Below are 18,494 nucleotides of genomic sequence, written 5' to 3' on the forward strand. Positions count from 1 at the left end.
TTTTGAAAAAAAAAAAGATGAACAGGGGAAGGAATCATAACAGCCGTGAGAGGAAGGCAGCTTTTGAATTGGCTGCCCATGCCAGCAGCAGGGAACCTAGGGGAGGAAGGGCTGCCTCTGGAGAGTGTTAAAAGGCATTGATAGGGCCAAGATGGTGGCTCACGCCTGTAATCCTAGCACTCTGGAGGCTGAGGCGGGAGGATTGCTTGAGCTCAGGAGTTCGAGACCAGTCTGAGCAAGAGCAAGACCCCATCTCTACTAAACATAGAAAAATTAGCTGGTTTTCATGGCACACACCTGTAGTCCCAGCTACTTGGGAGGCTGAGGCGGGAGGATCACCTGAGCCCAGGAGTTTGAGGTTGCAGAGAGCTATGATGATGCCACTGCATTCTACCTGGGCCAACAGAGCAAGACTCTGTCTCCAAAAAAAAAAAAAAAAGGCATTGATGGTCTCTTAACTGTGTGTTTTTTCCACCACCAAAATAACAGCATATGGGGTTTGAAGTCATTGCCTTGGTCCTGGATTAATCTCTTCAGTAAAACTAGCTTTGCTGACTGAAGAAGTCATGTGAACATGCAGTGGGAAATCTTATCTAGAAGGGTGGAAGGGCAAATGCTGACCTGTGGCCACCTCAGTGACTATTTTTTTTTTTTTAAAGACAGTTGTTCTTTTGATTGATTGAGCTATTTAAAATTAAAGTTTTAGCACTAAAACTAAAAAAAGTTGCTTTAGATGTATGTACAAAGATGCTTATTTGTTAATCAAGTTTTTATACAGTATGTGTGGTTTAGCTTGAGTCTTTATTATTTTACTTATCTTTGAAACTTTATTGACTTGATCTTACACAAGAAAGGACTTTGAAAGTTTCACTCATTCTACAGATACTGATTGAATGCCTTCTTCCGTGTATAGGACCCTGGGCTAGATGCCAGGATATGTAGCTCTTACCCTTCCATGCCTCTAGGAGCTGTTCTTAGACTTAATAAAATAGTCTGTAGACTCTGCCCCTGAAGAAGAAAAACTTGCCCGTTGGATGTTGAACCAGGATGAGTTTTAATTAGAAGTACATCCAGGTTTTTTCTCTCAGGCCTGCACTAGTAGTAGTATCGATGGCTGTTGCTGCATGGCTGTTCTCTGCTTTCGTTCTTGGTGTGAACCATGCTAGATAGAAAGTTGAAAATACAAACCTTTGTTCCCCTGATTACTGCTTCATTACCTGTGGAGTCCTACTAATTCAGTTTTCAATTTGTTTATGTTAGCTGCTTGTGCCTAGGCTGCACACTTATTAAGCCTGTTCTCATACTGCAAGCTAGTGCTCCCCTAGCTGAAGGGTACATGTGAAAGAGCAGGGGTAGGTTTTGCAGCTGTAGCTAACGGGTAGTTTAGTGTTCCTGGCTTGAAAGTGGCTATACCATGTTGCTAGTATTATGGAGAGATTTTAATTGGTAATAGTTTACATTTCCAGAGATACTTGCTAAAGACTTCACTTAATGGATTCTCCTTGGGAACCTTTTGAGATTTAGATTGTGAGGAGAATCTCAGTTCAGATTCTCAAACCATCTTGCTTATTTCAGGAAAGTGAAATTTACTTTATATTTTGAAGAAAGTATTTATCAGAGTTTAAACGAGAGTTCAGGAGGAAGGTTTAAATCATGTAATAAAAGTGTTTTTATACACTTTAGAAATATTCATTAATTTGTCTATAAGTAATGCTAATTGCAAGCTATTTCCTCTTTCTTAAAGCTAGTTTTCCAAGTATCCTTCTAACAATTATCTAGTTCTGGTTTATTTCATTTAAGGAAGTTTTTAATACAGAGTTACCAAGTCATTATTTTCTCCTTCCTTCAAATTTGTCCTAATTAGTTAGGATTTACTATGGTGTATGTGGATTTTTCAATTTCTCTTTATCATTGTATTCTGGTATTTTAAATTTTTGCTGGGTATAGAAGTCGTACATTGGCTTTGTGAAGCATAGATTGTGGTTGGGCTCTCAGTATTGGCAGACTAATGTCCATCATGATATCTAGGCCTCCCTTCATAATTCTTTCAGAAAGCAAGACCATTGCTAACTTTAGAATAAGAATGTGCTATAAGAGAATATTCTGAAAATAAAAACCAAAAAACCCAGAAGCACAAGATTCTGTTTTTTGAAAGAGTTGGGAGGAAGGGTAAAGAATTTAAGGTGTTAGGGTTATAAGAGGAAAGAAAACTTTGTGGAATGTGAGAGAGATTTGTAAAATCGGACAAATGCTAAAAGAAGTTGGGTCTTAACCTCACCCCTCCCCCAAATCCTGCTGAAACAATTGGGAAGAGACAATAATTGGCATTTTGAGAGAACTCAGAGAGTAGCCTCCACTTTCCCTCATTTCTGGTGGGAGAGTTGGGGGCATAGTTGGAGTCATGTGATAACATTGGCTTTTAGGGATAACAGTATATGGCCTGAAAATATGGAACATTTCATGGAATTCCCTTGTGAGTTTTTAACTTTTTGTCATCCTTTTATAGCAAATCCAATTTGCTGATGACATGCAGGAGTTCACCAAATTCCCCACCAAGACTGGCCGAAGATCTTTGTCTCGCTCCATCTCACAGTCCTCCACTGACAGCTACAGTTCAGGTAGGTGTCAGTGAACTTCATGTCCTCTCTAATCCCTCTTCCCTGTGTACTACTTAGTGCTCTTCACTTGTCTAGACTCTGACAATACCTCATGTTGAGACTGTCCATCTTTATGCTGAAAGCTGTTTATTAGTGGCTGGGCAATGGGAATGTTCCCAGCCAGGCCTGGAGGTGGGGAAGCTTTTGTCATCTCAAGACTTTCTTCCCGTGACCATCTCTGTGTGTGGTCTGTGGCCAGTGTCCAGTTGGTAGTACTGGGCCAGTTCCCATTCCCACATTCCCACATTTATCCGCCCATGTTTCAGAGAGAGAAAATCAATGCTGTTTTGGCTGACAGAACTGACCTTGAAAAAGAAGTGTACTTTGAAGCACAATTTATTTGTGTAAAAAATACCCTGTTGACTTACTAGAAAGACTAAAAAATATATATGTATACCCGGCTACCTATCTTTTTTTCCCTATGTGCAAAGCTGCTTAAATTATAACAATAAAAATTAGTATTTTGGCTCCTTTTATTTGCTAGGTTATTCTTTATGTTGAAATATCCTCGCCTATTAACCGATGGAATGGGAAAGATTCAAACTACTCTTATGTGACTCCAACTCTGTTTCTTTTTAGTTCTCCCCCCCATCTTATCCCATAATTTGAATTATGCTCTTCCCATCTATAGAGAGGGTATTAGAAAATTAGCGTGGAAAAGGATATAAAGCTTAGGAATTAAATACTGGAGAAAACATTAGGGGCATCTAATACAACTCTCTCATTGTTTAACTGAAGGATCATTGTTAATAGATTAAAAGGCATACCCAAGATCACAGACTGCTATTAATGTCAGCAAAGAGATTTGTACCAAAAGCCGTTCATTGTCCTTTACCAGAATATCATTTGCATTACATTAGTAATGTTAAGGACTGGGCTTGAGGTATAAGGAATGTAAAAAAACAATTTAAAAGGAACTTATCTCTGCCTTGTGCCACTGATAACCCAATATAGACAGGAGAGGAAGATAAGAACAAATGGTGATATATAGGGTTAACTACTGAAATAAAGAAATATATGGGCTCACTGTGGGCATAAGTGTGCAAGAAACACCACCAAATATAATGGATATCATAAATGAAAAGATTTCTTGAAATGACAGATAAAAAAGGTTGTGGGTGAGAAGCAGACTAATTATAACTAAGAAAGAAGAAAAATTAGTGTTGAAAAATTGAGTTAAAAGAGAAAAAGAGTGAGTAAAAAAGGCTTTAAAGACGTCTTCAAAGATCATGATGGCTATGTTACAGAAACCTATTAGAACCTTTAAAAAAGCTTAGTGATAGAGTTAAATTGTCATAGTGGGGAACATAACCTTTAGTAGTACTTGTGTTAGCTGGACAGAAGGAGGTCCTATATATAGAAGTCAGTGAGAGAGACCTGGTACACTGGCGGAAACAGTAATGAGAAAAATTCAGAGAGAAATGTGATTTGAGAGTTAACGAGTGATGATTGTTATATATCCTCTTGCATATCAGAAGGATATTTTTTAGCTTTTATGTGAAGCTAGGGTTTTTTTGTGTGTTTTTGGTTTTTTGTTTTGTTGAGCCAAGGTGTCGCTTTGTCACCCAGGCTAGAGTGCAGTGGCATGATCACAGCTCACTGCAGTCTCCAACTCCCAGGCTCAAGTGATCCTCCTGGCTCAGCCTCTCGAATAGGTAGGATTACAGGTGCGAGTGCCACCAGTGCCTGGCTAATTTTTCAGTTTTTTGTAGAGCCAGGGTTCTTACTATGTTGCCCAGGCTGATCTCAAATTCCTGGCCTCAAGCCTTCCACGTGCTGGGATCACAGGTGTGAGCCACCACACCTGGCCTAAAGCTGCTTTTCAAAGTTGATCAGACTTCCCCAAGACTGGCAATAGAACTAGAACTGCTTGCTTTTTGTGTCATTTCTTTCCTGCTCTGTATTCCCTTGAGCACAACCTACTGTATAATCCCTTGTTAGACTATCTTACCCCTTAATCTGTGTCAGTGGTTCTCAAAGTGTGGTCCTCTGACCAGCAACACCTGGGAACTTGTTAGAAGTACGAATTCTTGGGCACCACCTGAGGCCTACCAAGTGGAAAACTTTGTCCATGGGGTCTAGCTGTCTGTTTTAACAAACCGTCCATGAGATTCTGATAGGTGCTTTAGATGCTTGAATTTGAGAACCAGTGGTATGTAGAAATAGCATTCCCTCTCTGCCCTAAATTACTCTTCCATGGTTGTCAGGTCTGGTTCCAATCCAGATTGGGACCAAGTGCCTCTGTTATCTGGGATCACTCTAGTTGGTGCAGGATAAGGATCTGTGGCCCCTTATCACAGGGATTAATGGCACTAATGGTATTGTTGGGGTGGGCAAACGAGCTGCAACACTGAAAGACCCACAACAGTTTCATTCATACCATCCATTAGACCCTAGAGGAGTAGAACTGACAGTGACAAAAACGGTAGCTCCAATTAAGAGTGTTCACTTAACTTAAATTGGAGTCCCTTGGGGACTGTACTTTGTGGAGTTGGGGCCATTGAGGTTTTTCTATCCTCGTTTTCTTCCTGGCTCCAGCTGCATCCTACACAGATAGCTCTGATGATGAGGTTTCCCCCCGAGAGAAGCAGCAAACCAACTCCAAAGGCAGCAGCAATTTCTGTGTGAAGAACATCAAGCAGGCAGAATTTGGACGCCGAGAGATTGAGATTGCGGAGCAAGGTAAAGAAAGGGATGGGTAAGGAACCAGAATCAGCCCTCTTGTTGGTCATCAGGATCCACAACAACTTAAGGCCTGAAAGCTAACTGGAAAGTATCCTGGGAAAGACACTATTCGGGATTTTGGATTAACACTTCTCTCTGTATGGAGCTTGAGCTTCAGGATTCTTGTTCTTAGGTTTTCCCTTTTTCTTCTTCTCAGCATGTGGTGATTACACACAGAACAGTTTCTGTTTTCCTTCCCCCCCGCCCCCCAATACCATATTCAAAGTTCTACACTGCAGAGTCAGCAGGTCCTACGAGGTGGTTAGTTCTGTGGGATCTTACTTTAGCTGCCAATCACGGAGACCCAGATTTCCCAGCAGCAGCTGATGTGGGAGGGTTTTAAGCTAAGGATGTGGTGACCTAGGATCTTGTTTGGTCCTGAGCACCCTCTGCTGGAGCAGAGTAAAAGTGACTGACAATCAGTTTAATCTTCGTTTCTCTACCTGACCCCACTCCCAACAAGGTCATCTTTACTCTTCTGCTGTTTTCAGTTGAAGGCATGTTTTATACGGAGAGTAGAAAAACCAAACAGACTGACAGGATAGGGTAAGACAGCGGAGAAAACAGAAGCTAGTGGGTTCTGCCGAGGGTAAAGTCTTTCTTCCTGGTCTGATGATTATATGAGATCCTTAGCCAATGCCATAACTACTTCCCTCTCCTCCTAACTGAATGGTGAGATTCACCCTCCACTTTGATCAGTTCTGAGAATTTACTTCATTCTCATTTAGTCCTCTGCATATAAAGCTGAAGTTCCAGGTGGTTGTATGACAACTCTGTACTGTTACACTGCTGTTGAAGCAGCCAGGTCATCGTGGAAATATGCTTATAGTTTCTTTGCCTCATCTCACCGTATCTCAACAGATCCAGACTGGCCCTAGATGCTACTGGGGCAGGAACTGATGATGTTGCTAGTGCAGACCTAGCTCAAATCCTCTGTTCTTTCACAGACATGTCTGCTCTGATTTCACTCAGGAAACGTGCTCAAGGGGAGAAGCCCTTGGCTGGTGCTAAAATAGTGGGCTGTACACACATCACGGCCCAGACAGCGGTGAGTTTGTTGTAAGAAAAGAGAGGGACTTCTGATAAGGGGAAAAATGAAGTAGGGTGTTTTGGTGGTGGTTTTTCACTTTTCTTTCTCTACCTAGCCAACCTCCAAATGCTGACTTTAGGGGGGATCTCCCCATTATACAATAATGGGGTTTTCTACTTTTGTTTGTATGAGTAAACCCACTTGAAGCAAACCTGACCTAGGAAGATCTAGATGCACAAAAATATAATTGTTACTAAAATATTATTAAGACTTTTAGGTACCTATCTTTTGGGTGTAAATACCAGTATGCCACCTTACTAGAATGTACCCTTTTGTAACTTCCCAGCGTAGCACTTGTCGCTGCAGAGTTGATGGGTATTGTTTTCTTACTGAGGTTTGCTCCCCACTTCTGGGTGGCCCTCCTCTTCCTCACCCTGTCTTCCTACACATCCACACAGGTGTTGATTGAGACACTCTGCGCCCTGGGGGCTCAGTGCCGATGGTCTGCTTGCAACATCTACTCAACTCAGAACGAAGTGGCTGCAGCACTGGCTGAGGCTGGTAAGTTCTGTGTTTTTCACCGACTTTACCCGAAAATAATTGCCTAACATATTTTTTATGTATCAAACTTGTGTTTACAATGTCATATATGTCTAGGGGCTGTAAACTTTTAGGGATAGTAAGAGCATCAACAAGAAGAAAATGGATGATAAAATTAAGGTCTACAACCATGGTCGAATATTATGTAGTCATTAAAAATGATCTTTGAAAATAATCTAATGTATGGGGAGATGCCCAATTCTAATGTTAAATAAACAAATAAGAATATTAAACTATATGAGCTATGTAAGTGTGAGCTCAGCTGGCCTCCTTTCACCAAAAGCCTCATCCATTTTGAGAGAGAATATAAGTAAGCCTTTTATATTGATGGTCCCTTAAATAATTTATTATTCTGGTATTCAATATGGCATTGAAAGTATATGGGCTACTGGTAAGTTTTACTAAACATGATTTGTGGGGTTTTTTTCAGACAGAGTCTTGCTCTTTAGTCCTGGGTAGAGTGCTGTGGCATCAGCATAGCTCACTGAAACCTCAAACTCCGGGCTCAAGTTATCCTCCTGCCTCAGCCTCCCAAGTAGCTGGGTCTACAGGCATGCGCCACCACGCCTGGCTAATTTTTCTATGTTTAGTAGAGATGGGGCCTCGCTCTTGCTCAGGCTGGCCTCAAACTCCTAAGTTCAAGTGATCCTCTCACCCTGGGGGTGCTAGGCTTACAGGCGTGAGCCTTTGTGCCTGGCCTAAACGTAATTTTCATTGTTAATATGTTCAGGAAAAAAATCACCATGAAGTTTGTTTGAGGACCTCCCATCTTCCCAGGATTCTCAAAAAGCAACTTTATAGTACTTTGGAGGTTTTTTTGTTTGTTTATTCTTTTTTGATAAGTGTTTATTGCAAAAAATTTAGAAAGTTCCTGCAAAAATCCACAATCCCAATATACAGAGATAGTGTTTGATAAATTTTTCCCTTTTTTATATCTGCTTTACAGTGATGAAATAACTCTTAATATGTGTACGGTTTCATAATCTAAATGTAACATTTTCAGAAGTAGTTTTCTATGTCACTGAAAACTTTGACAGCATCATTTTTAATACTTATTCATGTAGCTATGTGATTTTACTTCACTGTTTTCCTAATGTTGAACATTTAGGTTGTTTCAAGATATTTACATATATAAATAATGTTCCAGTGAACAATGTTATGTTGATTCCCATTTCATTTCATCTCCTTAGGACAGAATTCTAAGTATAAAAGTGGCCCACAGAGAATAACACTGTAAGCCTTCAAAGTACTTTTTTTTGGAGACGGGGTCTTGCTTTGTTGCTCAGGCTAGAGTGCAGTGGTGTCATCATAGCTCACTGCAACCTCAAACTTCTGGGCTCAAGCAATCCTCCTGCCTCAGCCTCCTGAGTACTGGGACTACCAGTGTGTGCCAGCACACCTGACTTTTTTTTTTTTTTTTTGGTAGAGACAGGTCTTGCTATGTTGCTAAGGCTGGTCTGAAACTCCTAGCTTCCAGTAATCCTCCCACGTTGGCCCCCCCAAAGTGCTAGGATTACAGGCATGAGCCACCATGGCCCCAAATTACTTAAAAAACAAAAATTCCTTAATTTCTTTACCAAAGTAATTTTTTAAAGTACTATATGAGCTATATAAGTGTATTTTGATGTTTCTTAAGTTTTTTATTTTCTGGGATAGTTTCTTTTGCCTTTTTCTCTTCATATGAGTCTCAGAAAGTGATACCAGTATAGTACATTCCTCAAAGGAATAATCAGTTGACTTATTTCTGTCTCTGTAGGAGTTGCAGTGTTTGCTTGGAAGGGCGAGTCAGAAGATGACTTCTGGTGGTGCATCGACCGCTGTGTGAACATGGATGGGTGGCAGGCCAACATGGTAATAATGCATATACATCCTACACTTTGATAATAGATTTATTTCCTTTTTTTCCCTCAAAGCATGGTTCCCTAAATATGTTTTGGATGTTTGGTCTCATGCACTGACTTTGTTGCTAACGTGTTTAGCTTGATACCTATTCAGAATGAGTCTGAGTACTGAATGGAAAGGTGGGGGAAGAGTAAGACTAGCCAAACACATGTGGCTCAAACACAGCAGAACAAAGGAGAAGGAAATGATGTGGTACCTCGTTGGAATAGGATTCTGGTTTCTTTCCTTCTTGCCCCAGCTCTCCTTTTGCATTCAAAGGCGCTATATATTTCAAGACTCTAAACTGAAAATGAGTCTGTGATTAGCCTAATACTCTTCACTGTAGTCTAGAACAAACGTAGGAATCCTTTTAACCATTTTACACCAACAAACTTGACTGTATTTCCACTGTCTAAGCCTGCTCTCAGGAGCTCCAAGGAGTGCTCTTCCAAAATATATAGGGCTCTCTTACTAGTGCAGAAAGTGGGTTCAAAGTTCCCCCCAGCTCTAGCAGCCTGAATGCCCATAGAAGTCTTCTGGCTGTTCTGTAGATCCTGGATGATGGGGGAGACTTAACCCACTGGGTTTATAAGAAGTATCCAAACGTGTTTAAGAAGATCCGAGGCATTGTGGAAGAGAGCGTGACTGGTGTTCACAGGTAACAGATTCTGGAGTAGCTGCCCCTTGTGTCCTTGCCTCAGCAAATTCTTCTGGTCTCTGTTAGGCTTTAGGGCTATGTTTCAGACTTGTAGTAACTAAATGGGAGTATCTTCATTAAATAAAACTTTTGCATTTTTGCTTTTGAAAATCAAGTTGACCCTAGAAGGAAATTATTTCAGGTTTTAGTTCATGCATTTTTCTCTCCCATTTATTCCACTGAATGTTTTTCAACTAGTGTTTGGGTATGAGGGGTAGGGAGTGAGTGTATCTTGAAAAACTGTATTCAATATTGTATTATAATTTTATATATGAAATATGAAAACAATCTTATTGTAAAACTACACATTATACACACTACAAAAGTAAAACTGGGCAAAATATTCTTGGCTTGTTGTCATACCTAAAAGATACCTGAAAGAGTGTTGCTCGATTGGGGGCACATTGCACATGGTTGCTTACTACACACACACACACACACACACACAGGGAACCGTATCAGAATCATTAATAATCTTTGTTTATCAGAAGTAGGCATGGGTTTTTAAAGATTGAGAAATGCTGGTCTAAGAAAATAACATCCCCTCTATGGAAGAGAAGTAAATTTCTTCAATTAAAAGGTTTTTTTTTTTTCCTTCCCAAAAAAAGGTGGGGGGAGAAAAAAATGAAAAGACGTGAGGAGGAATGACAAGGAAATAATCATGTTCACTAATATCCTTGGGCAATAAATAAGACTGGGGAGGACAGCATGGAACTTGGGAATTAGGCAGATTTTGCCGTATATTATGTTTTACCAGCTAACTTGTTTTTTGTTTTTGTGGCCTCTTCTCCCTTTAGGCTATATCAGCTCTCCAAAGCTGGGAAGCTCTGTGTTCCTGCCATGAACGTCAATGATTCTGTTACCAAACAGAAGTTTGATAACTTGTACTGCTGCCGAGAATCCATTTTGGATGGGTAGGTTGAAATGTATATATATTCAAACTTAAAGGGGGGTAGATTTGGGTTGGGTTGCAGTGTTAGTCTGATATCACTCCAGTCTTGTCCCCTGGTCTTCCTTTGACTTTAAAACTTTGTTAGAGGGGTCTCTTCACATTGAGCTCAGCCAACTTCCAATCGAAGTTCTCATGGGCATTGCCCCACACTTTTAACTTTGTGCAGAGGGACTGAGTTTGAGCTAATAATGTTTGAGTTCAGCCCTTGTCTGTTTCCACAGCCTGAAGAGGACCACAGATGTGATGTTTGGTGGGAAACAAGTGGTGGTGTGTGGCTATGGTGAGGTAAATAGCTGGGCCTGAGTGTCTCTTTCTTTTCATAGACTTATTAGAAATATTGTGTGAAGGAGGCTTGTGCTGTCAGTCTAGAGTCACTCATGCAGGGTTTAAAATTTTTTTAGATAATGTATCTCAAAGCAATAGCAAAAGTTCTTTATGCAGATTTATGAATAGAGACATGCAGAATGAATTGAGTTTTCAAGTTTTACTAGTTTGTCTTATGGAATGGGATGTCAGCATCATTTACCCCTGATTATAATAATCTTTAATGAGACTTATTTCAAGTGAATTTGTAGCATTTTAACCCCATAGGTGACTTGCAGTAGACTGAAGGGTAGAATCCGAAGTGGCATAAAATTGAGTATCTCTACACTAGAGTAGGTTACAGGAGATTTTATTGTCTTCAACAATGACCCACAGAAGTTTCTCAGCTGATAGGCTGTCCTTGAGTAGATGCATCTCAAGTGAGAGTTAATGGGTTTTTCTGGAATAAGAAATTAGAGGTTACTGAGAGCAAGTTGCTCTTGCCAGGTCTTGTTTCCCTAATGATAACATTTTTATCCAAAGTCCCAGCCCTTGCTATGACATGTCGAGTAAATTACCTCTCTGAGTTTCACAACATAGTCTGGGACTGTTCCTGCTCTGCTCGTGGTCAGAGCATCCCTGCAGGTGCTCACTAGGTGGTTGGTGATTTCATGCAGGTTAATTCCTGTCTCCCAGAGAACCTGCTCTCCCCAGTATCCATGCCTTAATGAACCTGACAACCTGACCTTTCTTATGTACTGCAGGTAGGAAAGGGCTGCTGTGCTGCTCTCAAGGCCCTTGGAGCAATTGTCTACATCACAGAAATTGACCCTATCTGTGCTCTGCAGGCCTGGTAAGAACAGTGTGATAATACTATTAGATTCACTTCAGGTACTTTATGTTTCTGAGAGTTCTTGATTTATTATATTAATCAGTTTTGCAGAAATCTCCCAGAAGAGGAGAAGTTTAGAATTGCCCTGTCCCCCTCAGTCTAACCTTGGGGCTCTCCTAGAGCCTGTTGGCATTTTCCCTTCCTGAGTAGAGTCCTGGGGACTCTGAAGAGGCCAGTGCATATAGTTTAGCACAGCTTATCACTTTCCATCCCTGCGAGGTGGCTCCGGCTCTGACTTTAGAAGGGGTCTGGTTGTCTCATTTCATGACCAGCTTCCCCTGCACTGCCTCCTTGCTTTTACTCATAATGTTCCTTCCTTTTCTTCCAGCATGGATGGGTTCAGGGTGGTAAAGCTAAACGAAGTCATCCGGCAAGTTGATGTCGTAATAACTTGCACAGGTAAGTATCAACACTTTGGTGTGCATGAAGGAGTGTTAACTCTGAGGTGAAATCTTGAAAGTAGACTGACTGACTTTCACAGAAAGTAAGATAGACCTGCACTCAGTATAAAGGTCTCAGAACTTGAGTAAGCTGTCAGAACCTTGACATGTTTTCCAGAGGAAAGAGCCTTTTTCCCTGGTGACTTTTTTAAATTTCTTGGTCTTATAACCAGATAACTGAGCCTAAGGAGCTGTTACACACTTCTTTTCTCACAATGCATACTTGTTCTTTAATGCCAGCAAACCTCTTCTCTCCCATGTTCTGACTGAAAGCTGGTCAGTACCTTTGTTTCTGACATTTTTTTCCTCAGCCACTCATTTTTACTTTTAGGAAATAAGAATGTAGTGACGCGAGAGCACTTGGACCGCATGAAAAACAGTTGTATCGTTTGCAACATGGGCCACTCCAACACAGAAATCGATGTGGTAAGGCTTCTCTCATTTGTTGCAAGGCGTTTCTCCTCTACCTTCCATTATAGCCACGGTCAACTGTGCCTTCTTCCTTTTAGACCAGCCTCCGCACTCCGGAGCTGACGTGGGAGCGAGTACGTTCTCAGGTGGACCATGTCATCTGGCCAGATGGCAAACGCGTTGTCCTCCTGGCAGAGGTACACACACAGGACTCTGGCAGAGCAGCTCGTGGCGGGGAAGGGTGGTAGAGAAAAAATACTGGGCCTGTGTTTCCCTGATTCTATCTTTGGATAGAGGTATATTTCTCAAATGGTCTGATCCTTAAAACAGAATCCCTCAAAAAAAAAATCTATTTTTTACTAAATAACATACTATTTCCTGACCACAACTGATTATTCAACCTTCCAGACTCAGATGGATTTGTAGAAAATAGTATAAAACCTAGGGTCCTGATTTGCAACTGTAATTCTTCCTCTTCCAACTGAGTCCTTTCCTGCATTGGCTTGACTTGGAATCTGAGACAAAGGGATAATAGCTCATCCCAAGGTTTTCCCTTGCCTTTCCAGGGTCGTCTGCTCAATTTGAGCTGCTCCACGGTTCCCACCTTTGTTCTGTCCATCACAGCTACAACACAGGTATGTGACAAAATGCCTGCTTGCCCTACACTGTGAATTGTGGAACTGGGCATAGATCAGAGTTCCAGTGAGTGGGCCGTGCTATGTTCTTATCAACCTGTTCTTTTTTCATGTAATAAATTGTTGAGACTTAGGCTTTCTCAAGTATGGAAAAGAGTCACTAGTCAGTGTTTGTGTCTCTTTGTGTTGGCTATTTTAGTTGAGAATATAGTGTTCCAGCTTAGTTGTATTTAGTTTGTTCTTTTGTCAGGAACTGAACAAAAACACCAACAAATCCTCTTATGGTGTGTGCTGGCCTTTATTACAGGGAGAGTCCTAGTTGCTGTCACTATGGTAGATCACTATAGTACTTACACAAAACCCTGTTAAACCTAGTTTTATTTTTATGTCCCTAAGAACTGTTTTTGTGTTTCCTGGCCCTCTTTTCTCACCTTAGGCTTTGGCACTGATAGAACTCTATAATGCACCTGAAGGACGATACAAACAGGATGTATACTTGCTTCCTAAGAAAATGGGTGAGTGAAAAACAGTGGAAACCTATATTCATCCCCAGCTGCATGGTTTGCTAAAATGACTGTCATGAAGAGCACTGGATTTAGAGTCAGAGTACTAATTCCTATTTTAGTGTTTATTGGTTATTTGACCTCTGGACAAGTTTTAATCTCGGTGAGCTTCAGTTTCTTGATCAGTAAAGTAAGAATAATACTACATACGTTGTAGAATTGTAGTAAGAATTATAGCTAATGAGTAACAGTGCTTAGCACAGTGGTTTAGAGTAGATGCTCTTATTCTAAACAGGCTTATGAAATTCAGTAAATTTCCCAGCACAACTGAGTATAGCCTTGGACCAAAATGAGAGAAACAGAAACACATACATTTATTGTCCATTCTCTGTGTAGATATGCAAATCACATCCTACCTAACCTCCTGTCATCCTACAGGACAACCTATGCTGTATTCATATGACATAATATATCATCTGTAGTCCTTTACCTTTCTGCACAGTGGTACCCACCTCCCATCTCTCCTTGGCCAGCCCAAATTCTTGACCTCTTAAAGCTAAAAAACTTCTTGTCCCCTCCAATAGTTTACCTCAGATTGGTTTTTTTTTAAATTCATAATCATAAAAGTCAGGGAAGCTTATCTATGGAAAACTGACAAATTTGTGCCAACTAACCATGATTCTAAGATTTGAGGTCTTTATGGATCTTATCCTAGATAAATGTTAATGACACAAGGATCTTTTGAGCTTACTGGTGTCCATTTTGATTCATAACTTGACTACAGTTTAATCCAGTTAAGGAGTTGCTGCAGGAAGGTGGGAATAGTATGTGACATGTTGCCCACTGAGGTGAAGTTGCCAGAGGAGTATAGGGAGCTATAACTCCACCCCCTTTTGTCACCCTGCTAAGTGGCTTTCCAAACACACTTGGGATGTACTGAGAGAAGTACCCTGCCCTAAAGGCAGCTTTGAGGGTGGTTTTTTTTTTTTGGAGACAGTCTCGCTCTGTTGCCTGGGCTAGAGTGCCGTGGCGTCAGCCTAGCTCATAGCAACCTCAAACTCCTGGGCTTAGGCAATCCTCTGCCTCAGCCTCCCGAGTACCTGGGACTACAGGCATGTACCACCATGCCTGGCTAACTTTTTTTTCTATATATTTTTAGTTGTCCAGCTAATTTCTTTCTATTTTTAGTAGACATGGGGTCTCGCTCTTGCTCAGGCTGGTCTCGAACTCCTGACCTCGAGCGATCCTCCCGCCTCAGCCTCCCAGAGTGCTAGGATTACAGGTGTGAGCCACTGCGTCTGGCCTGAGGGTTTTTTTTTTTATTAAGCGAATATTTCAAGTTGTGGATTCCTTCAAAGTTATTCCATCCCTTGTCCTCTTTCTTAAAAAGCTTCAAATGAAAATAGGGGGAGATTATACCCTGAGAGGCATATTTGAAAAGGATTCTGCTCCTCTTCCATTTTGCTCTTCCTAGATGAGTACGTCGCCAGCTTGCACCTGCCATCATTTGATGCCCACCTGACAGAGCTGACAGATGACCAAGCAAAATATCTGGGACTCAACAAAAATGGGCCATTCAAACCCAATTATTACAGGTAACTTGGGGGAAGCAAGTAAAAAGCTCTTTTCCCCAGTGTTAAACTAAGCAGCCTAGCCAGCTTTCTAAAATAAAGACCATATGCCATACCTGATTTTGAAGAGTACAAGAATTCTGCTCCAAATTAACAGGGTAGGCAGAGAAATTATTTATTAAGTGGTAGATATAAAGAAGTTAGAGTTTTCTGAAATTTTGGAGCTTGGAACTCACCTCCAGAGATTCTGATACACTTGGTCTGGGATGGGACCAAGCAAAATTATTTTGTAAAAACTCCCCCGATTAGTCTAACATATAGTCAGGGTTGAAAACCACTGACTTTTATTATCAGGGAGCAGGAAGTAACACCAGAAATGGTATTGTCAGAAACCGTGTGGAAGAACAGGGAAGAATGATTCCCTGGCCTGGGGAATGACTGCAGGAATCCCCAGCCTGGGCCAGGGAGGGACTCTGGAGAAGGTGCTCGCTTTCTGATTCTTCTCTTGGAACTCTCGTATGGAAGATATAAGTGTTAACCAGTCAATCTCTTTCTTTACAGATACTAATGGACCATATTACCAAGGACCAGTCCACATGAACCACACAACTCTAAAAGAAATATTTTTTAAGATAACTTTTATTTTCTTCTTATTCCTTTCCTCTTGATTTTTTTTTCTATAATTTCATTCTTGTTTCTTCACCTCATTCTCCAAGTTCTGCAGACCACACAGGGACTTGCTTCGTGGCTCTTTAGATGAAACTGAGGTTCAAGGTTCCTCACCCTAGTCACTAAAGAAGGATTTTACTCCCAGCCCAGAAAGGTGATTCTTTCTTTACCATTTCTGGGGACTTTAGTCTTAATTTAGGTACCTTATTAACAGGAAATACTAAGGTACCTTCTATGTGGAACAATCTGCAATGTCTAAATCGCCTTAAAAGAGCCCATTTCTTAGCTGCTGAAATCTGCTGAAATCAGTGCTCTTTCACTTCTTCAGAGGAGCAGGGATGGTACCTACCAGCCAGGTAGGTTAGACATAGGTGGTGCATGTTAATTTCCCTTAGAAGTTCCAAGCCCTGTTTCCTGTGTAAAGGTGGTATGTCTGGTTCAGAGATGTGTACTCGTGAGTGTTGCTCATTAAGATCCAGGAGGCCCACTTGGATTTATAGTATAGTCCTTCCACCACTCCCACCAGACTCTCTCATTTTCTAGTTTTTAACCGGACTGTATTCTATTAAGTTGAATTTTGTCCCCTAGCATTATTTCTGTTGTACAAAAAAAATAGAAGAGAGGAAAAATTTTAAATGTTAACACTGAGGGACTGCTTGGGTGGCTAGTTGTTATCAATTTCTCTTTTGAACCTTTGGAGCTAAGGTTGCCAAGTTGAGTCTAGTGAAATGAAAGTCTCAAACTCTAATTAAAGTCCCTGTGTTTCTAGGCCATAGTTTATAGCATCAGTAAACTGGAGCCATAACAGCAAATTCTATCAGCTCTGACCTATACAGCTTGTGCTGAAGGCAAATTTCTTAAGCCATTACTCAGTATAAAGCACTGAGTTCTATCTTTAGGATTTATCCTTTAAGAGCAAACTTCTGGTCAGCTGTGCTTCTGCAACCTAAAATATTTAAAGGAAGGTAGGTGTGGTTGGGAAGAAGAATGATAAATTGGGCCAGGGTGAGAGAAATCTAGCTCCATATAATTTGTCTGGGACCATAGGCCCTGCAGAACGTTAGTTTTACAGAAGTGATACCACTTTCGATTGACACATAACCACAAAAAGTTTATGAACTAAGATCTTAAAGGGCAGTTGATGTGTAGAGAAAGTAATCAGTACATCCTGGCTCACGTGCTGAAAGAATCCCCAGAGAGGCTCTCTCAAAGATCAGAGAGATGTATTCTCATGCCATGCACCCCGCTTACCAGCATTTCTGCATGGTCAAATGAGCTTTATGCTCATGAGCTTTAAGTATATAATTACCCAGGATTTTAAATCTTCAACTTGTTCTAGCTTGTGATCCTTCAAAGTTGGGTCATACAGTAGTGCTAGATACTAGAAATTTTCATTTCTCTCTCTCCACTGATCAGAGACAGACATTAAAAAACAGGAATATAAGAAAGGAAAGCTTTCACCCTGCAGCTTCCTCGCAGGGGACAATTGTCTTGCCAAAATTTTTTCCCTTCTCCCATTTCTCCCCACCCAGTCCCTTCTCACTCCTTGCCAGTATGACCATGCTTTCTTCTCTGTAGATACTAACAGTTAAAGCCCTTTTTCCAGGGCACTTAGCCAATCAGAACACCACATCTCTTAGGGGAGGTAACCTGGCCAACAGTGTATCCATCACGTCAGCTCTGTTGGAAGGAAGGGGCCCAGGTCCTGCTGCCCTTTGGCCTGCTCCCTGATCCCGTATCTATTACTGTGTCCATAGGAATGATAGGTAAGGGCTCTGTCTCTGTCAAACTATGTAAACAAAGGACACTGTAGAAAAATATCTGGCATCAGAGGGAGCATGTGGAGAGCAACTTGGGAGGAACAAGTTCATTTTGTATTGAATGATTTTTAATGAATGCAATATTAATCCTTGCAGATGAGCAATAATCATTAAAGTCAATTAAAATGATAAGACCTTATTGGCAGTCTGTGTCATTCTTGGTTGAAACTTCATTAGAACCTGTTTTCTAGTGGGGAGACAAGTCATAGGTGAGCAGTATTTAATAGAGATTTGTTGAGGACCTATTATGTAGAGGCTGGATGCAGAGTTCTTCAGTAATAGCTTAAGTTTTGTATGCCTGCTCTGTGCCAAGCATTGGGCCTAGGCACTTCCACTCCTTTTTTTTTTTTTTTGAGGCAGAGCCCAGCTCTGACACCCTGGCTAGAGTGCCGTGGCGTCAGCCTAGCTCACAGCAACCTCAAACTCCTGGGCTTCAGCAATCCTTCTGCCTCAGCCTCCCGAGTAGCTGAGACTACAGGCATGCGCCACCATGCCTGGCTAATTTTTTCTATATATTTTTAGTTGTCCAGTTAATTTCTTTCGCCACACTTTCACTCTTACCTTTAAGAAGAAGACTTGCTGCTTAAGCTTCAGGATTCCTCATTTGCATAGTCCCCTTCTAAGATCCTATACCTAATTCCTAAGGAATGCCCCCAAAGTTATAAGTTTCAGCCTTCCCCCATCAGGATGCTTCTGATGCAACAGTGTA

The 18,494-nt window shown here is 41.1% G+C and overlaps 1 protein-coding gene across 1 annotated transcript in view; it reads left to right on the forward strand.

The window, feature by feature from the left end:
- Positions 1-17,924, forward strand: part of AHCYL1 (adenosylhomocysteinase like 1) — a 41,624-nt gene extending 23,700 nt beyond the window's left edge. The window contains exons 2-17 of the mRNA XM_045546746.1: positions 2,507-2,618; positions 5,196-5,339; positions 6,329-6,429; positions 6,870-6,972; positions 8,768-8,862; positions 9,444-9,550; positions 10,387-10,503; positions 10,763-10,826; positions 11,609-11,697; positions 12,065-12,135; positions 12,508-12,602; positions 12,686-12,784; positions 13,154-13,222; positions 13,659-13,737; positions 15,200-15,320; positions 15,858-17,924. Coding sequence (XP_045402702.1) covers positions 2,507-2,618; positions 5,196-5,339; positions 6,329-6,429; positions 6,870-6,972; positions 8,768-8,862; positions 9,444-9,550; positions 10,387-10,503; positions 10,763-10,826; positions 11,609-11,697; positions 12,065-12,135; positions 12,508-12,602; positions 12,686-12,784; positions 13,154-13,222; positions 13,659-13,737; positions 15,200-15,320; positions 15,858-15,864 — 1,473 coding nt within the window. The 3' untranslated portion in view covers positions 15,865-17,924. The remainder of the gene's footprint in view (positions 1-2,506; positions 2,619-5,195; positions 5,340-6,328; positions 6,430-6,869; positions 6,973-8,767; positions 8,863-9,443; positions 9,551-10,386; positions 10,504-10,762; positions 10,827-11,608; positions 11,698-12,064; positions 12,136-12,507; positions 12,603-12,685; positions 12,785-13,153; positions 13,223-13,658; positions 13,738-15,199; positions 15,321-15,857) is intronic.
- Positions 17,925-18,494: the final 570 nt, after the last annotated feature.

This window comes from Lemur catta, chromosome 3, assembly GCF_020740605.2.
Source record: "Lemur catta isolate mLemCat1 chromosome 3, mLemCat1.pri, whole genome shotgun sequence".
NCBI lineage: Eukaryota > Metazoa > Chordata > Mammalia > Primates > Lemuridae > Lemur > Lemur catta.